Below are 19,058 nucleotides of genomic sequence, written 5' to 3' on the forward strand. Positions count from 1 at the left end.
TTCAGTGTTTTCAGTCAAACCATGTATTGGATTCTCCAGTTTAGCAAATGGTACATACTTGCCTAGCTCCTGTGGTAAATGAGTTTGCAATCCCTGCTTTAATGCATGTTAACAAAAAGAATAAAAACAAGTGAACAGCTGCTCTCCTTGCCTTTCCATTCCTAGAAGAGGTGTGGCTTTGACCAGTGGTTGTCCTGGGAACTAGGTGCTGTAATCTTATATCAGAGGATACTTACAACCGCAGGGACAAAATAGAGATAATTCTCAATGGGGGCTGCTCTGCCTTTTATGGAGCATTCGGGAAATTTGTGGGTGTATTTTTGGTTGACACAATGATTAAGATGGCACTACTAGCCTTCAGTGGGCTGGGACCAGGGATCCTCAATAACCCACAAAGCAGGAAAAGTCTTGCACAACAAGGAACTGTCCCTCTTCCTACACAACTTTCAAATGATGTTAAAGACGACGAAAAACTTGTTCTGAGCCTAGAACCTAACTCTTTTAAATAAAACATAAGGTATTCTTGCATGGCTTTAACCATCACTCAATTTTCCAGGAATGCAATTACTCTGTAAAGTGAGGAGATTGTACTTTGTTTCATTTGAAACTTTACCAAGAGTTGTTCACCTTTTCAGAAAATCACATTATCAACAGCAATGCCGCCTGTAGTATTTGAGTCACGGTTACAGCACAAATATATGTCTGAATTTGTAGCTGTCACATTCTTGGTTTTTCTACACATGGCTCTGAACAGCAGGCTACTTCATTGTCTTCCTGTGTAGCCATGCCTGAGCATTTACAGAGTGAACTAAATATTTTATTATAAGTTTTTTTCCCTTATTTTCTCCTTTATATTACATTTAGGGTATTACATTTTTTTTCTTAATAACGTGTAGGTAGGTTAAAACACCTATGAATTTCACTGCAGGATAGTAAAAGGGAGTTACAAAAATGTGTTATAAAAAGAGGACACAAGATAAGATACCTCACTTTATTTTCTGTCATCTACCTGGGGGAGGGAGGGAATGGGGATGAGGGTAAGAGGGTGTCCCTGTAACTAGATAAATTTGAGATGAGAGCAGTACTGGGAGGCACACTTCAAAGATTGCAGAAATTCAATATCAGCATTCCCTAGTAGAGGGGGATAATTCAGTGAAAACGCTAGTCTGCTAACAAACATCTAAAATGCACTATTTATTATATAGTCATCATTTGTCAGAAAAACCAACCTTGAAATAATCTGGCCCTTCTCATTAGTACTTGATTTTTCTCTTCACTTTCCTATGAACTACCAGAGTTGCAGTTAACCTATTAAGGGTAAACACTTTATAAGTACCAGACCCTATAACTCAAAGCTATACATACATGCCACTTTACAATATAGCAATTTATAAAGCACTTTTCCATACATTATCATGTAATCTCATTAAAACCCTATAGATTAAGTTATTATACTAATTTTAAAAACAGAAACCATAGGAACTAAAATGGAATTAGGAATTCAGAGCTCCTGCCAAATCCAGTGCTCTTTCTACTCAATTATGTTGCCCCACCAAATGATCTTTTTAACATAGTTTTTACTTACACTTTACATTTACAACAGCAACAGAGTATATCAATTCACTTATCCTGTAATACTGTCTCCAACTGAGTTTCAGCATCAAATTTAAACTATGTTAATTTTCTAGTTTCATAAAACCATGAATTATTTTTAACACTTCTTAAAACTGCCTTAAACATATTTCAAATATGTATAACTATAGTTATGATTACACTCTATGTTACTTAATATCATTCACCCTGGAACCTATTACATTGTTCAACTCTTTTTTTTTTTTTGGTGAGAAAGATTGGCCCTGAGCTAACATCTGTTGCCAATCTTCCTCTTTTTGCTTGAGGAAGATTGTCCTTGAGCTAACATCTGTGCCAGCCTTCCTCCATTTTGTATATGGGACGCTGCCACAGCATGGCTTGATGAGCAGTACCTAGGTCCATGCCCAGGATCCGAACCAGCGAACCCCGGGCCGCCGAAGCGGAGCATGCGAACTTAGCCACTACACCACCAGGCCCGCCCCTTATTCTTCTTATTCTTATAGCCACTTCGCCCTGGCCCACACCAAAAGGACAAAAGGGAGACCCCTTACACTGAATTACTGATATACAGTGACATATCTCTGGTCAAAAGACCTTATAATAAAGCTCATGAAACCATGATATTTCTTAGTATTGAAATTTAACTGTAAAGAAATCATATCCCTCGTCTGCAGGGCTAACATCCACTTGCTCTGACTTTCTAAATCAGGTGGTTATAATTCAGCAAGTGAAAATTATTCTGAACCCACTAGGAGGAAAAGGGTGTGGTCAGTCATGTCTTCATTCATACCTTTTCCTTCCTCCAAGCCAAGAATGCAAACGTATTCCAAGCCTCCAAGCAAAAATCTGAAAAAGGACAATCCTTGAACCAATAGCCCCAGAAACACCTTTATCATATACCCCCAGGCAATAGTGCCCTAAATTTTAAAATATTTTAGGTAAGGAGAGAAGAGAGGAATTGCTAAAAAAACAGCCTGAGGCCCTCTGCTCATATCCTTCCTGAAAATAGCTTTAATTTTTAGAGAATAAATGAAAAACGTACTCTGTCAAATACAAAGTAGCAGAATTGAAGAAAACATATACAGAAATGTGATGTAACCAGAATAAAACAATACTACCCTAAACTATATTTTCTCATACAAAATTTGCAACGTAACATGATTCTGCTCATATTAAATCTACTCTAAAAAGATTTCTTTTAATACACGAAAACTCACCAAATTACAAGACTCTTTATCGTTTAAGTTCTAAATGGAAGGCCAAAATAGCAAAAAAGACATTCTTCTTTTTTTAGGGTTGCTAGATTTAGCAAATAAAAATTCTCCGTTGTTTATCTGAAATTCAAATATAACTGGGCATCTTCCATTTTATCTGGCAGCCCTACACTCTTTGAACTAATTAAAGTGAGTTGGCATCTCCACCAAAGTATTACAGCACTAGCTCCCACTCATAAACGGAAAATTCTATTACAGCAGAAGTTTGACTGACGAAGTGTTAAGAGTTAGTCTGGAAGTGCTCCTTTCCTGATGATAAGGCTCTTTTAATAGCTGACACTTACCATATAAAAGAAAAAGGTTAAACTTTTACTAGGTTCCATGCAGTCTAGTGAATGAACTCTTATGAAGCTTATGCTTCTGTGTGTTAAACACAGATTGGAAAAACTTCATAGTGTGGGTTTTTGATAACTAAACTAAAAGAAATTGCTTACGGAGGTTATAATAAACAGAATCCTGTTTTAAGTACTACAGGCAGGTCCTAAAAGTTACATTCATGAATTCCAAAGTTAATCCACCATTTTTCTTGAATTCATAATCATAGAACTTTAGAGTTGGAAACTAACTAATTTCTGACCCTTAAAAATTTCTGGAAAGCCCATTTCATTTCATATTTATTTCCATAAAGGTTTTTTCTCCTGTTGAGCCCCTAAACAAGTACTAGATATAAAAGAAAGAGACCCTCCCTTTTCTTTTATGTGGTCCCTCTCAACCAGCTCTTTGACCTACTTATAAAAGCTCTGACAATGAGTGAATGCAAATAACTCCATTCTTTTAGTTTCATTAAAATTACCTTCTTAATACTAAACCTATGCTTTTCTTCCCTGTGCTCTAGGCCACTGCTCTTTGATACAGCCCATCCATCTTTGGAGACTGCCTAATTCCCTTACTTCATTTACACTGCTACCCTGAAGGTATTAATAGATAATCACATCCCCCTAGTGCTCCCTTTTCCTAAATTTAGCTCCTTCAGGCTTTTCTCCTCAATCTTATGCTACCATCAATGTAGAATTATCTGCATCTTCTCCTAAATGTGGTTGGAAAGTGTTCATAATTATTTGGAGTTCAATCCTAGTAAGAAAACAATGACACTGTTAGCAGTACCATTATTTTGATAGGCGATCACTACGTTATTTGTCCAGGGCAATTCAATGACAGTTCACTGCAAGTTATTTGAAACCTCTTTATAGTTGCTCTTTTCCAGGTAGCAGTTTCCTGGTTTGCATTAAGCCCATTTATTTCATCTTCCTTGGTGACTGATTTGAGATTCAGCATTAACGAATATAATTTCAATGCTGGAGCTGCTATGCTATTTTTTTCCTATTTGCTCCACAATGGTTTCCAGCCTGCTCAACTTGTATAACCAAAAAATTCTAAGTTAAATTTAATATATTCCTTCAATCTATGGATTGAAAAGTATTTCACAGATAGCTGCCAACACAGGACAGGGACATCTTGCTGCCTTTTTTTCCCCTCCAAGAAGCAATGTTCAAAAATGAGAAAATAATCTTGCTACTCTAGGATCTTGAACATGAAAGGCAAATGATTCTTCAGTGATGGTCCTGCTTTCCCTGTCCATCCCTTCCCTTGGCCAGTGTTCAAGTCATTCTGTACTCACCAGAAATGTGCCTCACACAACAGCATCAGAGTAAGCATTCAGCTCGGAATAAACAGTAATGCTCTCAGCCCTGTACTCAACCAGTAACTCAAAGGTAGGGGCTATGAAATAAGAACATAAGCTCTAATTTAAAAGAAAGGACAACTAAACATACTGGGAAACCTGTGCTTTGATTATGATATTCAAATTACTACAGCTTCCCCCTTTTCCCAAGTTCAAATAGAAAAAAAAAATATTAGACAAGTAATGACTAATGTATTAACTCAACAATGCCATATTTTCTTTACTAATAATGACTAGTAACAGTACAGGTTGATATTACTGATAAATGCCTTGTGAAAATCCTTATTGTTTACAAAAATCATCAGATTGTTCCAGACCACATGGCATATTAAAAATAAAACAAAAAACAAACTTACTCTATACTTGAAAATGCTGTTTTTCAAACACGAGTCTCATGGCCCATTAATGAATTATGAAATCAATTTAGAAGGTCACAACAGTTTTCTTTAAATATGTTACAGAGTAAGGTTAAGTATTGTTTCACAAAACATTACATATTTCCGCATATACTCAGTCACAAATAAAATCTATTCCTCTATCAGGGTCACAAACAAAAGTCTGAAAGCCTTTTTCTAAAGAGTTTTTATATTTTTAAAGTCATTCAACATGATTACATGTGAACCAAATTATTTCTATTTTACTAATATAAGCTAATCTTTACTAACCACATTTCAGCACCTAGAAAATTTTATTTTATTTTATTTTTTTGTGCGAGGAAGATCAGCCCTGAGCTAACATCTGTGCTAATCCTCCTCTTTTTTTGCCGAGGAAGACCAGCTCTGAGCTACCATCTATTGCCAATCCTCCTCCTTTTTTTTTTCCCCAAAGCCCCAGTAGATAGTTGTGTGTCATAGTTGCACATCCTTCTAGTTGCTGTATGTGGGACGCAGCCTCAACACGGCCAGAGAAGCAGTGCGACGGTGCGCACCCGGGATCCGAACCCGGGCCGCCAGTAGCAGAGCATGCGCACTTAACCACTAAGCCATGGGGCCGGCCTAGCACCTAGAAAATTTTAATTTGTAATATTAATTTTTCAGGTTTTTGGGGGGTTTTTTTGGTGAGGAAGATTAGCCCTGAGCTAAGGTCTGTTGCCAATCCTCCTCTTGTTGCTGAGGAAGATTGGCCCTGGGCTAACATCCGTGCTCATCTTCCTCTATTTTCTATGTGGGACACCTGCCACAGCATGGCTTGATAAGTGGTGCGTAGGTCCACGCCTGGGATCTGAACCTGCGAACCCCGAGCTGCCAAAGTGGAGCGCGCGAACTTAACTCCTCCGCCACCAGGCCGGTCCCCAGGTTATTTTTAACATAATAAGCAGCAAGGATGTAGCTGATAATTGTTGAAACTAGATGATTATACGGGAGTTTATCATATTATTCACTCTACTTTTTACATGTTTGTAATTCTAACAAACATGTAAAAGAAAAAAAAAAGAAAACGGACCTACCTAACAGATACAAAGAATATAATGAATACATTTGTAAATTGAGACTTTTGACACATTGTTTCTAAGGAATATCAATCTAGGAACTTCCTCAGATTTAATTCAGGTAACACTTGGGCTGCATTATTCAACTGTAATAGACAGGTTCAGAGATCTTAAAAAAATACATACGGGACAGGAGAAACTAAGTCATAAATAAAAAACAAACCTCCTCAAAGAATAACATAAAAATTCAATTAGTTAAGTGTGCTTCATTGTCTCTTCATTCCCTCTTGAATAGTCAACTACTTTTCAACCAACGGAGAGAACACAAAATATCTACCTACCTAGCAGTGATTTTTTTTTTTTTTTTTTTTTTTTATTTATTTTTTCCCCCAAAGCCCCAGTAGATAGTTGTGTGTCATAGCTGCACATCCTTCTAGTTGCTGTATGTGGGACGCGGCCTCAGCATGGCCGGAGAAGCAGCGTGCTGGTGGGAGCCCGGGATCCGAACTCGGGTCGCCAGCAGTGGAGCGCGCTCACTTAACCACCAAGCCACGGGGCCGGCCCACCTAGCAGTGATTTTCATTTCTTAATTGTTTAATTCACACTGGCAATTTTCCCAGCAAGTTTAATAGGAGATCTCTAGAAACAGACACCGTTCTGCCTTCCTTGAAACAACAATAACAAGTGTTGTTTGAAGTAGCCTTACAGGCAGTTGGATTTCAAATCGTACATGCCTCAAAGTCAATTTCCCTTATTTCCAAAAAGTAAGTTTCTAAAAACTTATTAAAACAGAAAGTATTCTCTCTCTATGCCCTTTACCCACTAGAGGCAGTACCTAAACTGTAAGGTCAATAGAATTGTGTAATTTTAGAACTGGAGGGGCCTGCCCGGTGGCGCAAGCTGTTAAGTGCGCACGATCCGCTGCGGCGGCCCAGGGTTTGTGGGTTCGCAGGTTCGCGTCCCAGGCGCGCACGGACGCACCGCTTGGTAAGCCACGCTGCGGTGGCGTCCCATATAAAGTAGAGGAAGATGGGCACGGATGTTAGCTCAGGGCCACTCCTCCTCAAGAAAAAGAAGGGGAGGATTGGCACTGGATGTTAGCTCAGGGCTAGTCCTCCTCACAAAAAAAAAAAAGAAGTGGAAGGGAATTTAGACATTATCTAGTCCAGTGGTTTTCAAATACTGTCCTCAGGAAGAAAAGAAGAATCAGTGGCATAATAATTTATATGTGCAAGCACACTCTACTTTTTTTTTTTTTTAAACCTATCTTCCTGCATATGGAACATTTTGCCTTGTTAGCATTCCATCAGAAAAGGATTTGATATTTTGTCTTGTATTATATATTTAATCACTTTTAGAATATGAGTATACATTTGGATATGATTAAAACTATTGGTATAATTTGGAACTTAATTGTTTTCTAACAATAGAGCCTTACATAACATACAGAACCCTGACACTTTCAGAGTGATTTCACATCATCTCATTTACATTTCATTGTCTAGGCAATTTGAAGCAACACTTAGGTGTAACAATGACAGAAACCAAGATAAAACAAAGGGAAGCGAAACATATCTAAATTGACATACTTCTATAAAATACCATAAAGCATACCATAAGGTTCCAGTAATTAAGATTATTTGGAAAGAAGGCTAGTCTTAAAACATTCCATAATTGTTTTCAGAAATGCAAAAGAATACCATTCAGTACTCTTAAGTACAGGGAACTTAAGATGTTTCCATCAAAGCTGACCACAGTCTGCTTTAATGTAAAGATAAGACTGGGGTTTTTTAAATTTGACACAACCAAAACAAGAAACAAAACAAAAAATCAGCAGGTGTCTGAGGAACATTAAATAAGCCTCCCACTAACCTACTGTATGCAAATAAATGTAGATACTTAGGAAATTCTTTAAATATTTAGTAAACTCCATTTCCACAAAGATAGACCAATTAAAAGTTCTAAGCAATCAGGTAAAAATAACCTCAAGTTAATCAGGTTTGATTAACAAATGTATATCTTTGTATATACACAAAAGCAAACAAAGAAAAAGTTAGGCCTACTTTCAATTTTAGATAACATAAATTGGAATTAGGTGCAAATCTTGACTCCCTCTCCTAAACAGAATAAACTCTTGGAAAACAAATACATTTTCTTCTGTATTCAATTTTTAAAATTTAGACATCAATATCACTGGAATAATGTTTTTACATAGGATCCACAGTATTTCACTTTAAATTCAGTGAGAAGTTTATTTATATATATAAGCCTATAAAATGTAACAGTTTATAATCAACTAATTTTACTGCAGAGGTTTCCCAACTTCCCAAAGCTAATCTTGACCAACTAAAATCAGGAATTCTGAAAAAAATCCACAAGAATCTCACAAACAAGTTTAAAAATGCATTATCTAAGGTGTTTAAAATTAAACTCCATATCATCAATGGTTTTTTTTTTTTGCTGAGGAAGATTCGCCCTGAGCTAACATCCGTTGCCAATCTTCCTCTTTTTGCTTGAGGAAGATTCACCCTGAGCTAACATCAGTGCCAGTCTTCCTCTATTTTGTATGTGGGTCACCACCACAGCATGGCCACCAATGAGTGGTGTAGGTCCGTGCTCGGGACCTGAACCTGGGCCACCAAAGCAGAGTCAAATTTAACCACTAGGCCACAGGGCTAGCCCTCATCAATGGTATTTTTAAAAATTCATGTAAAATGATCATGTTTTGTTTAAAGAGGCAAACCAAAAGCCAAGCCAATTGTTCACAGGAGGTGATTTTGCATCATTATTTGATGTGTAAATATACTTTAGAGGTCCCTGGTCCATTTATTCTTTCTCACAGATTCTGTTTTTCCAGATGTTCCTCAAACAAAGATTCATCCCTCATCCTTGCATCCTGCTTTTTTCCCTGTACTACTGTGGCCTTTCTTCTGTTTTTTCCCTTTCTCTTATGATTTCATTCTCTACTTCTGACCCTGTCCAGATTGTGCTCTCACTGTAAACAATAAATTGAATAGAATGCATCAGAAAGTTTTTCACAGAATGCACTTCTTCCAAAACTTCCTTGCATAATTTCAAACTTTCACTGACCATCTCCTGTATGATATCCAAAATCACTACTCATTGCTTTCCCACATATTTCATTTGTATATGTATTACAAATATGTTACCTTACCTCCTTCCCAAATTGTCTTATAAACAAAATCTTTTCATAAATCCAGCAAAGTTTCAGATGTTACATATGAAACATCTTACTTTGAAAAAGTACCTCAAACTAAATAAATGAAAAACAATGTCCAAATTGACAGAGCACTTTTCTAGTCATATCTGGTCATCTTTGCAGGTCCAGTTACATAATTATTTCTATTTAAAAAATTAAAGACAATACAATAACATTTTACCTTTTATTAATGTCTAAGGGTATACTCCACAAGAGAAAATGTTTCACATCAAAATTGTTTTAATGAGAAAAATAAAAGGATTCCTTCAAGACAAAATAGTCTAATTTCTCATGAGGATTTGTATAACTCACACAAAGTCAGACCTGTATTAAACTTCAATCTTAATTTATGGCAAACGTTTGGACTGTGGAACACATTTATATTTAAGAGCTTTTATTTTCTTTTGTTGTTTTAAACCTTGGTATATTAACAGGTTAAGCTCTATTATGTCTGGCAACACAAAAACCCATCTGCGTCTCTTTCTAATTTGGATCCAGTAACCTTGAAAAACAAAGACTAAGAGCCCAGGAACCAGGTCCTGATGTAGTAACATAGCCTTTCCTCCCCAGACCCTTGCCCAATATCTCATGCATGGGTGCTCCATTATATCAGCAGTGACAATTTTGTCACCTGCCTGAGAAACTGGAGGCTTATGCTCCTTAGGAAATGCTTTATTCGAAGGCAAACTATTTCTTCTGGTCATTTAAAATTGTATTTGGATTAATTACGTTAAGATCTGTCGCTTGACATTTGGCATGTCATTTATGCCACAGCTGCCATAGATAACATCTATCTTCTGTTGCTCATTTCAGTTCACCCGAAGAAGAGATGCACAATCAACAGCAAAGACACATCTAAAAATGTACTCAGGGAAAGAAAATTGCCCAAACCACTGAAGCAAACAGCACTTGACAGAAAAGAAAAAGATTCATGAATCATCTAATGCAAATACTGCCATTGTTACAAAGCACCATGTTCACAACTATTTAGTATCACCCAAGCAAAATGGTTTCTTACAATTTAGCTTGTTAATAATAAAATTCATTAGACTCCTTATTTTCTCCCACTAAACAGAGTTAATTATCCAATTTATATTTTCAGTATGAATATATTACATTTTTACACTTCACTCCACATTCATTCATCAGCTAACATCTCCAACACTCCCACTGTGTGCCAGGCACCATATTCTATTTTTCTTATTCACAATGGGATTCTATGAAAAGGTGATACCTAGCCCATATAAAAAGATAGTTCACTGGAAGAAAAAGAAAGCCATGAAATCTCCCAGACAATGAAATGGAAATATAAACTTCCTCACTAGAATTTGCAATGCAGAGGCAGTGCAGCAGGTCACTTTTCTTAAAAAGTTACATAAGCAAAAGCACAAATCTCTCTGCTGGGGCCTTCAAATGGCCTATTTAACTTTATTCAAGATGACAGCAGCATTAACAATTAAGTGTTAGATATACACATGAAAAATAAGTAATTAATAATGCTACTTTTTAAAAGGATAGTAGTAATAGCTAACATTTACTCACTATAGTGAGCAAACATTTAGTACATATAGTACTGTTATGCCACATGTAGTAATGTGAATATGTTACATATAGTAACATGTTACATACAGCAACAAGTATTACATATAGTAAAAATTTACTCCCTAACTGAGACTCAATACATGCCAGGAAGAAATCTAAGTGCTTTCTGGACATTATCTCATTTAATCCTCACATCATCCCTAGAAGATTGACATTATTATAAACCCGATTTACAGATGATACAACTGAGGTTTGGAAGTATTAAGCACTTTACTCAAGGTCAGTTAGCTACAGAGAGCTGGGACTCAAACCCAGGTCTATCAGGATCCAAAGTCTGTGCTCTTGATCACCATATAATACTGCTTGGTTCACACTCATTCAATTTTAATTTTAGTCTAAAGCTTCTGAATGTCTTATCAGGAAGGTTACTTTTTAGGGCAAGTTTCTTCCTTTAAAATGAACTACATTTTTCTTGATAGGTACAAAAATCAACACCTTAAATAAGGATTTTACTTGAAACTGTGGTCCTACAAGTCTAAATATTTGGATGGGAAACAAAGTCTATCTGAATGAAAGCCTTGAATCTCTAGGGTATTGGGTCACAACTGGAAGACACTCTGAGGGTCATCTAGCCCAAATTCATTTTAGGAATAATGAAACAGAGACATTCAGTAAAACATCTATACTCAATCTAAACTACCACATACCCAATCCAGAAACAGGTTTGGGGTTTCTTTTTTTTTAAGTCATCATTTTAAATAGATAATCTAACATTTCAACATCATACAGAGCATGATATCCATGTCTGAAGCACTGTAAGAAAATACAAACTCCATGACATGAGGTCATTATTGTAGGACTATTACCAGTTAAAAGCTTGAATCTTATCACATGGCATGTTACAGAAACTATAAAATGGCATCCTTACTTATATAGACTCAAACTCAAAAAAGAGCCATTTCTTCCTTAAATTAAATTTACATTCATTTGGGTCACCTACAAGCTCAGCTTCACTTCATCAGTCATGTCATGTGACTGAACTCAAGCTCATCTCAAGGAAAAGGCTGCACTATGCTGTATTTAGAACCCAGATCACGGTCAACAGCCAGATGAGTCTTTGTAGACCTCTCCAAAAACTCTGCTTTAGTTGCTAAGAAACTACAAATTCACCATATTATAAATCATTGAAAGAAACTATGCCAGCACAGACTAAACATGTTAAGATCAAGAATCTCTCACCTATTGTGCCAAATGAAACCATGCTATTTCCACAAATCAAATAGCTGAAATTAGTATTAGGCGTCTTTAAGTCATATTGTTAACACAGACTAAAAACTGATAAGACAAATCAGACTAACTCTACTCTGCCTCCCACAGTGGCCTCGTGCTTGGGAGGAAAACAGGAAAAACACCCAATATACTTCGCATATTCAACGCTAGAGACAGAAAAATGTTTTCTTCCTGCCCCCTGCAGTGATAATTCAACTCCATGAAGCATATATAAGATTTGATTAGTACAATTTGGTATAACAAACACCTATATTTAACCAATGATGTTTTTTCGATCTCTTACTGATATATTTTCACCATAATGTTCAGCATTTTAAGCCTGGATTCTCTTTAGAATGCTTAATTCCATTGGTTCTATCATCGATTTTTTTTTAAATGAAAGTCATTTCAGCTATTCCAACAAAAATAATTTTAAATTGTTCTAGCATTAACAAAGAATCATTGAAGGATTAGCAAAAATAATTTATAGTTAACTCTCTCATACTGACCTCATAAATGCTTTCCTATAAAAATGTTTTTTAAACCTCTTAAACGTTCTTTCCACAAGAGCAGAAACCGGTTCACAATACTTCTAGTTTCACCTCTGAAAGATCAATCCAGCAGCTGAATTGTAACGCATGCCTTCAACACTCAATCTTTTTTGTTTAGGTCCCCCATCACAATGATTCTCCACCATTTCTCCACCTGCTCTAAAGAGCTTCAGTTCAAAAACCCAATTCTCAGGTTTCCACTGTACCCTGCACACATCTCAGAAACTACTTTTACGTTCCTCAGAAATAACGTCTCTTCTTGTCTTGAAACTTTTAGAGCTTAAAAACTCACTTCCTCCATCTCCCTCTCTCCAGTCACTGCCTTGAATCCCACCACTGCAGTTCCAGCTATGTGTCCCTGCCTTCCCAAAGGCCCAACCAACATCATACAGCACTTGCCACAACTCAGCTCCTCCCTTCTCTAATATATCCTCCACTCTGCAAACCATCATCACACCCCCGGCTTCCTGCATTTTACTCCCTTCCCTTATTTTGTCCTCCTCCACCCCATCTCTATACCCAGGCAGCCCTCTTTCTCTAACAAATATTCCTCCACCTCAGATTCAACCCTTTCTCCCCATCCTCTGCTCGTTTTTCCTCTCCTTATTTAGAAACTCCTTTTTGCTCTCCCAACCACTACCCTAGAATACCCAACACTCCACCCTCCTTAGTAAACCCAGCCCTCTTCCCCCATCTCTTTTAGAGCCACTGCTGCCTCTTTCCAGATCCCCTACTGCAGTCAACCCACTACCTTAGCTTTCCACCCACCTTCCCTCCATATCCAACGTTCCCTGATCCTTTACCCCCTTAAGACTCTAGTACTCTGCGCAGTATTCTTCAGGACTCCTTTCCCCCAACGTCTCCCTTATTTTTTAAGGATGTCATCAGACTTATGGGGCCCCAGTAGCACCCTAGACGACCGCAGCGACCGGGCGCCCCGTTCTCTTGGGGAGCCTGACTGACACCACTCCCCGTCGCCTTGAACACAGATGCCTGTCTTCTTTAAAAGCTACGCCCCCTCCCCATCCACCCCCGCTACTCCAGCTCTTCACGCCGGCTTCCTCGGTGTCCCCTCCCCGACTCGGAGCCACCAGCCCCACGACGTGGAGCCTCTAAGTCAGCAACACCTCCGGCTCTTATCGGACGCCCCCACCTCTCAACAGGCGCCTCCGGTTCTCACACCCGCGCCTCTCCGAACTCCCGACCGGCATCTCCTCCTCTCGGTCCGCAGCCCCTCACACTCCCGACCGGCCCCCTGCCCGGCTCCGGCACCTCCTCCGCCCCGGACGGCCCCTCTGGCCGCCGGCGTCCCTCGGCCCCCGCGCGGCCCGCCCCCGGCGCCCCGCTTACCGTTCTGAGCGGCGCCTGGCCCTGGGAGGAGGGAGCCAGAGACCAGCAACAGCGAGAGGGCCAGGGCGTTGGGGAGCGACGAGCCCGACATCCTCCCTGCAGCCTACTGCACAGCGAATGGGCCGGGGCCGGAGCCGGGGCGGGGGAGGGAGGGGAGGGAGGGAGGGGGTGGGCGAGCGCGCGAGGGAGTGAGCGAGGGAGGCAGCAGCGGCGGCCGGGCTCCGTCCTTCCCCGTCCTCCTCCTACCGCCGCAGCGCCCAAGCCTCGCGAGACCTTCCCTCCGGGCCGGGGGCGGCTGAGGAGCGACAGCGGCAAGGATCGCGAGAAGAGGCGGCCTCGACGGATGCTCCAGCCTCTCGGGCTCCGCGTCCCCGCCCCTACAGAGGCTGATTGGCCTAGAGCGAGGTCGGTCACGTGCCAAGGGCGCTTCTGGCCACGTGACGGGGCAGGGCGGGGCTCCTCCAGCTCCCTCTTTGCCCTGGGGAACTGAGAAGCCTGCGTTCAGCTTATCCCTCTGAAACGGGAGCGCCCATACATAAGAGGAAGGTTTGGGAACATAATGTATTTCCTCCACCCATCCTGCCTTTCATTTGTTGGAGCTGTTGGCTGCAGAATTTGATGCACCACCGCCTCTTTTACGCCTTCCTCTCATTGTCCCCTATCAAAATCCTGCTATTTCTTCCTTCTGGACTTTGACCTTAGACCCCCCCCCACTCGCATCTGGCTCCAACCTCCGTATTTCATCTCCTATTTTAACCTTACAGGCTAAGCGATGCACTCCCTGTGCCCGATATTACCTGGTGCTTTCCGGCCTCCACATCTGCTGCCTCTGCCTGAAATGTCCTCCTTTTCCTCGCCCTTCTATTTTCCCCTCCCCCATTTTGGCCTTATTTTAGCTTCATAGAATCTCAGGGCCTGAAGTTCAACTAGCCTGATTGCTAGTTAGACAATTAGTGAGACAGTAAATTCTACAAGGAAGTCGTCATGTCTTAACTTCTATGAAGACTCTTCAGAAGCATTTTCATGCAGCGAACTTTTGAGCACCTGCTGGATACCAGGTTTTCACATCTGCTCTGAAACCCAGATGAAAAGATGCCCCCACTCTCAGGAAGTTCACAACCTAGTCTATCAGAGGAGTGAGGAAGAAGATGAATGACTGCATAGCAAAACGACCCATAAGAAAAGAGCCAACAAAGTACTCTGGCAATGTGGTCATTACTGGTTCCATGGAAGTTTGGGAAATGCTTTTTTAAGAGTATTTTCTGTACTACCCTCAGCACCGTCAATCCTCAGTTGGCAAAGGAGTTTCTGTGGATTAGCTCATCCCTGACTCAGAGCAGGCATCCTGGGGAGTGTCTGTGGAGTGAAATGGAGAGGAGCCAAATACACAGTCCTGCTGACCTGACTCATTTCAAAGAGAGAGCTGGGAGAAGTTGGAGGAAGGAGCATTCACCACAACACTCATGCTCTCAAGCCAAAGTGGTCTCAAGCTTTCAACCTGAACTAGACAGCTGGTGGTTCCAGACTGAGCTTTCTAGCAAGCACCAGGACTACAACTATGGAATGTTGTTGATTGAAATGAAAACTATATCTTTCAAGATCTCAGGTGTTTGAGTGACAAAAAGATTGGCATGTATCTTTGGACAGAGGCCGTTCTGCAGACAGCTCTGTGTGGAGGCCTACAGGGCTGCCTGTGGTGGGACCAAGATTTTCAGCTGATGGAAGCTTTGGTGGGATGCAGCCATTCTGCCTCATCACAGACATAACCAACATCCCTCTTGGATCCTTACAACAAGGGATCCTTACAAAATGATTTTCATTTTGTGGGTAAGGAAACTGAGGCTAAAAGAGGTGTGACCTGCCCAGGGTCTGAGTGTTTGCCATAATCATTAATAGGAAACAGTCTGTTTTGCCTCCTTCTAGGCTCATGTCAGGCAGGAGTGCATTTCCTGCCCCTTTGAAGTTGGGAGTGGCTTGTGACTTGCTTTGGCCAGTGAAATGTGAAAAGTGACATGCGTCATTTTCAAGCAGAAGCATTTTATTCAGTTATAGGTACTGGAGCATACTCTTTTGCCTGCGTGGTGATGGTGATGGTGATGGTGAAAGCACATGTCAAAATGAAGCTTATGTCAGCCTGGGTCCCTGAGTTAACACAATAAGCCCGGGCATCCTGCCAACCCACGTAGAACAGGTAGTCTGTTGAGTTATGCTACTGAGATTCGGAGGTGTTTTCTCTTACTGCATAACCTGGACTATTCTGGTTAGGGAAAGATGAAATTCAGGTTCATTCCACCACTGCCACCACCATCTACTAAGCTGTGTGGCCTTGGGCAAATGACCTAATCTCTCTGGACCCTATTTGTGAAATGGGGCTGATGATAGTACCTACCTCATAAATTATAAGCAGAAGAAATGAGTAAATTATGTACAATGTTTAGACCTGTTTCTGGTACATAGTAAACACTCAAATGTTGATGATAATGATAATAAAAAATGCTGCTGCTGCTGCTACAGTTCTGACCCCAGCTCTATATTTCCAGCTCTTTGACATCCTTTTTACAAAAAGTGATTTGGGAAGAAAAGCTTTTTTTTTAAATTATTATATTGCGGTCATGTTGGCTTACAACATTGTGTAAATTTCAGGTGTATATCACTATATTTCAGTTTCTGTATAGATTGCATCATGTTCACCACCAACAGTCCAGTTTTTATCTGTCACTGTACATATGTGTCCCTTTACCCCTTTCACCCTCCCTCAACCCCCTTCTCCTCTGGTAACCACTAATCTGTTGTCTTTATCTGTGTGTTTGTTTATCTTCCATATATGAGTGAAATCATATGGTATTTGTCTTTCTCTATCTGACTAATTTCGCTCAGCATAATACCCATGTTGTTACAAATGTCACAATTTTGTCTTTTTTTATGGCTGAGTAGTATTCCATTGTGTATATATACACTGTATCTTTATCCATTCATTGATTGATGGGCACTTGGGTTGTTTCCACACCTTGACTATTGTGAATAATGCTGCAAGGAACATGGGGTGCATATATCTTTTTGAATTATTGATTTCATGTTCTTTGGATAAATACCTAGTAGGGGAATAGCTAGATCATATGGTATTTTATTTTTAATTTTTTGAGAAATCTCTATACTATTTTCCATAGTGGCTGCACCAGTTTGCGTTCCTACCAGCAGTGTATGAGGGTTCCCTTTTCTCTACATCCTCTCAACACTTGTTATTTCTTGTCTTGTTGATTATAGCCATTCTTAAGCATATGAGGTGATATCTCATTGTAGTTTTGGTTTGCATTTCCCTAGCAATTAGTGATGTTGAACATCTTTTCATGTGCCTGTTGGCCATCTGTATATCTTGTTTGGAAAAATGTCTGTTCGTATCCTCTGCCCATTTTTTGATTGGGTTGTTCATTTTTTTGTTGTTGTGTTGTATGAGTTCGTTATAAATTTTGGAAATTAACCCCTTGTTGGATATATGATTTGCAAATATTTTCTCCCAGTTAGTGGATTGTCTTTTTGTTTTGTTTTTGTTGATGGTTTCCTTTGCCGTGCAGAAGCTTTTTAGTGTAAGGTAGTCTCATTTGTTTATTTTTTCTTTTGTTACCCTTGCCTGAGTAGACACGGTATTGGAAAAGATACTGCTAAGACCGCTGTCAAAGAGTGTACTGCCTATATTTTCCTTTAGGAGTTTTATGGTTTCAGGTCTTACATTCAAGTCTTTAATCCATTTTGAGTTAATTTTTGTGTGTGGTGTAAGATAATGTCTACTTTCATTCTTTTGCACGTGGCTGTCCAGTTTTCCCAACACCATTTATTAAAGAGATTTTCTTTTCTCCGTTGCATGTTCTTGGCTCCTTTGTTAAAGACTAGCTATCCATAGATGTGTGGTTTTATTTCTGGGCTTTCAATTCTGTTCCATTGATCTGTGTTTCTGTTTTTCTGGCAATACCATCTTGTTTTGATTACTATGGGTTTGTAGTATATTTTGACGTCAGGGATTGTGATACCTCCAGCTTTGGATCATACATCATAATGAAGTGGGATTTATCCCAGGGATGCAGGGATGGCTTAACATCCATAAATCAATCAATGTGATACACCACATTAATGAAATAAAGAATAAAAGTCACAAGATAATCTCAACAGATGCAGAGAAAGCATTTGACAAGATCCAACATCCGTATATGATAAAAACTTTCAAAAAAATGGGTATAGAAGGAAAGTACCTCAACATAATAAAGACCGTATATGACAAACCCACAGCCAACATCATACTCAATGGTGAAAAACTGAAAGCTGTTACTCTGAGAACAGGAAAAGGACAAGGGTGCCCACTATCATTCAACATAGTACTGGAAATTTTAGCCAGAGCAATTAGGAAAGAAAAAGAAGTAAAAGGGATCCAAATAGGAAAGGAAGAAGTAAAACTGTCACTATTTGCAGATGACAGATTTTATATATAGAAAACCTAAAGAATCCACCAAAAAACTGTTAGAAACAATAAGCAAATACAGTAATGTTGCAGGGTACAAAGTCAACATACAAAAATTAGTTGCATTTCTATACACGAACAACAAAGTAGGAGAAAGAGAAACCAAAAATACAATCCCATTTACAATGGCAACAAAAAGAATAAAATACCTAGGAATAAATTTAATCAAGGAAGTGAAAGACCCACACGCTGAAAACTGTAAGACATTGTTGAAAGAAACTGAAGAAGACATAAATAAATGGAAAGATACTCCATGCTCATGGATTGGAAGAACAAACATAGTTAAAATGTCCATATTACCTAATGCAATCTACAGATTCAATGAAATCTCAATCAGAATCCCAATGACATTCTTCATGGAAATAGAACAAAGAATCCTAAAATTTATGTAGAACAATAAAAGACCCCGAATAGCCAAAGTAATCCTGAGAAAAAAAGAAGAAAATCTTTAAGCACGGTGTTACCAATCAACTCTCAAAACTTGCAGGCATGGGAAATCTTTTTACCCAGGAGAAAATGTCATCAAATCCCACGTGATGTTAGCTATAGTTTTGGACCACTTTTGTTGAGAGGAATACATGGTAACTAAAACCTTCCAATAACTTAGTAACTTCTTTAAAGGGATTTAGGAATTTGGAT

General features: G+C 39.3%; 1 protein-coding gene across 1 annotated transcript in view; it reads right to left on the reverse strand.

Moving 5' to 3' along the window:
• NPTN (neuroplastin) overlaps positions 1-14,131 on the reverse strand; it is a 69,552-nt gene extending 55,421 nt beyond the window's left edge. Inside the window, exon 1 of the mRNA XM_004421784.3 lies at positions 13,910-14,131. Within this exon, the coding sequence (XP_004421841.1) occupies positions 13,910-14,000 (91 nt within the window). The 5' untranslated portion in view covers positions 14,001-14,131. The remainder of the gene's footprint in view (positions 1-13,909) is intronic.
• Positions 14,132-19,058: the final 4,927 nt, after the last annotated feature.

This window comes from Ceratotherium simum, chromosome 3 (assembly GCF_057802395.1).
Source record: "Ceratotherium simum simum isolate JZ-2026a chromosome 3, ASM5780239v1, whole genome shotgun sequence".
NCBI classification, from domain to species: Eukaryota; Metazoa; Chordata; class Mammalia; order Perissodactyla; family Rhinocerotidae; genus Ceratotherium; species Ceratotherium simum.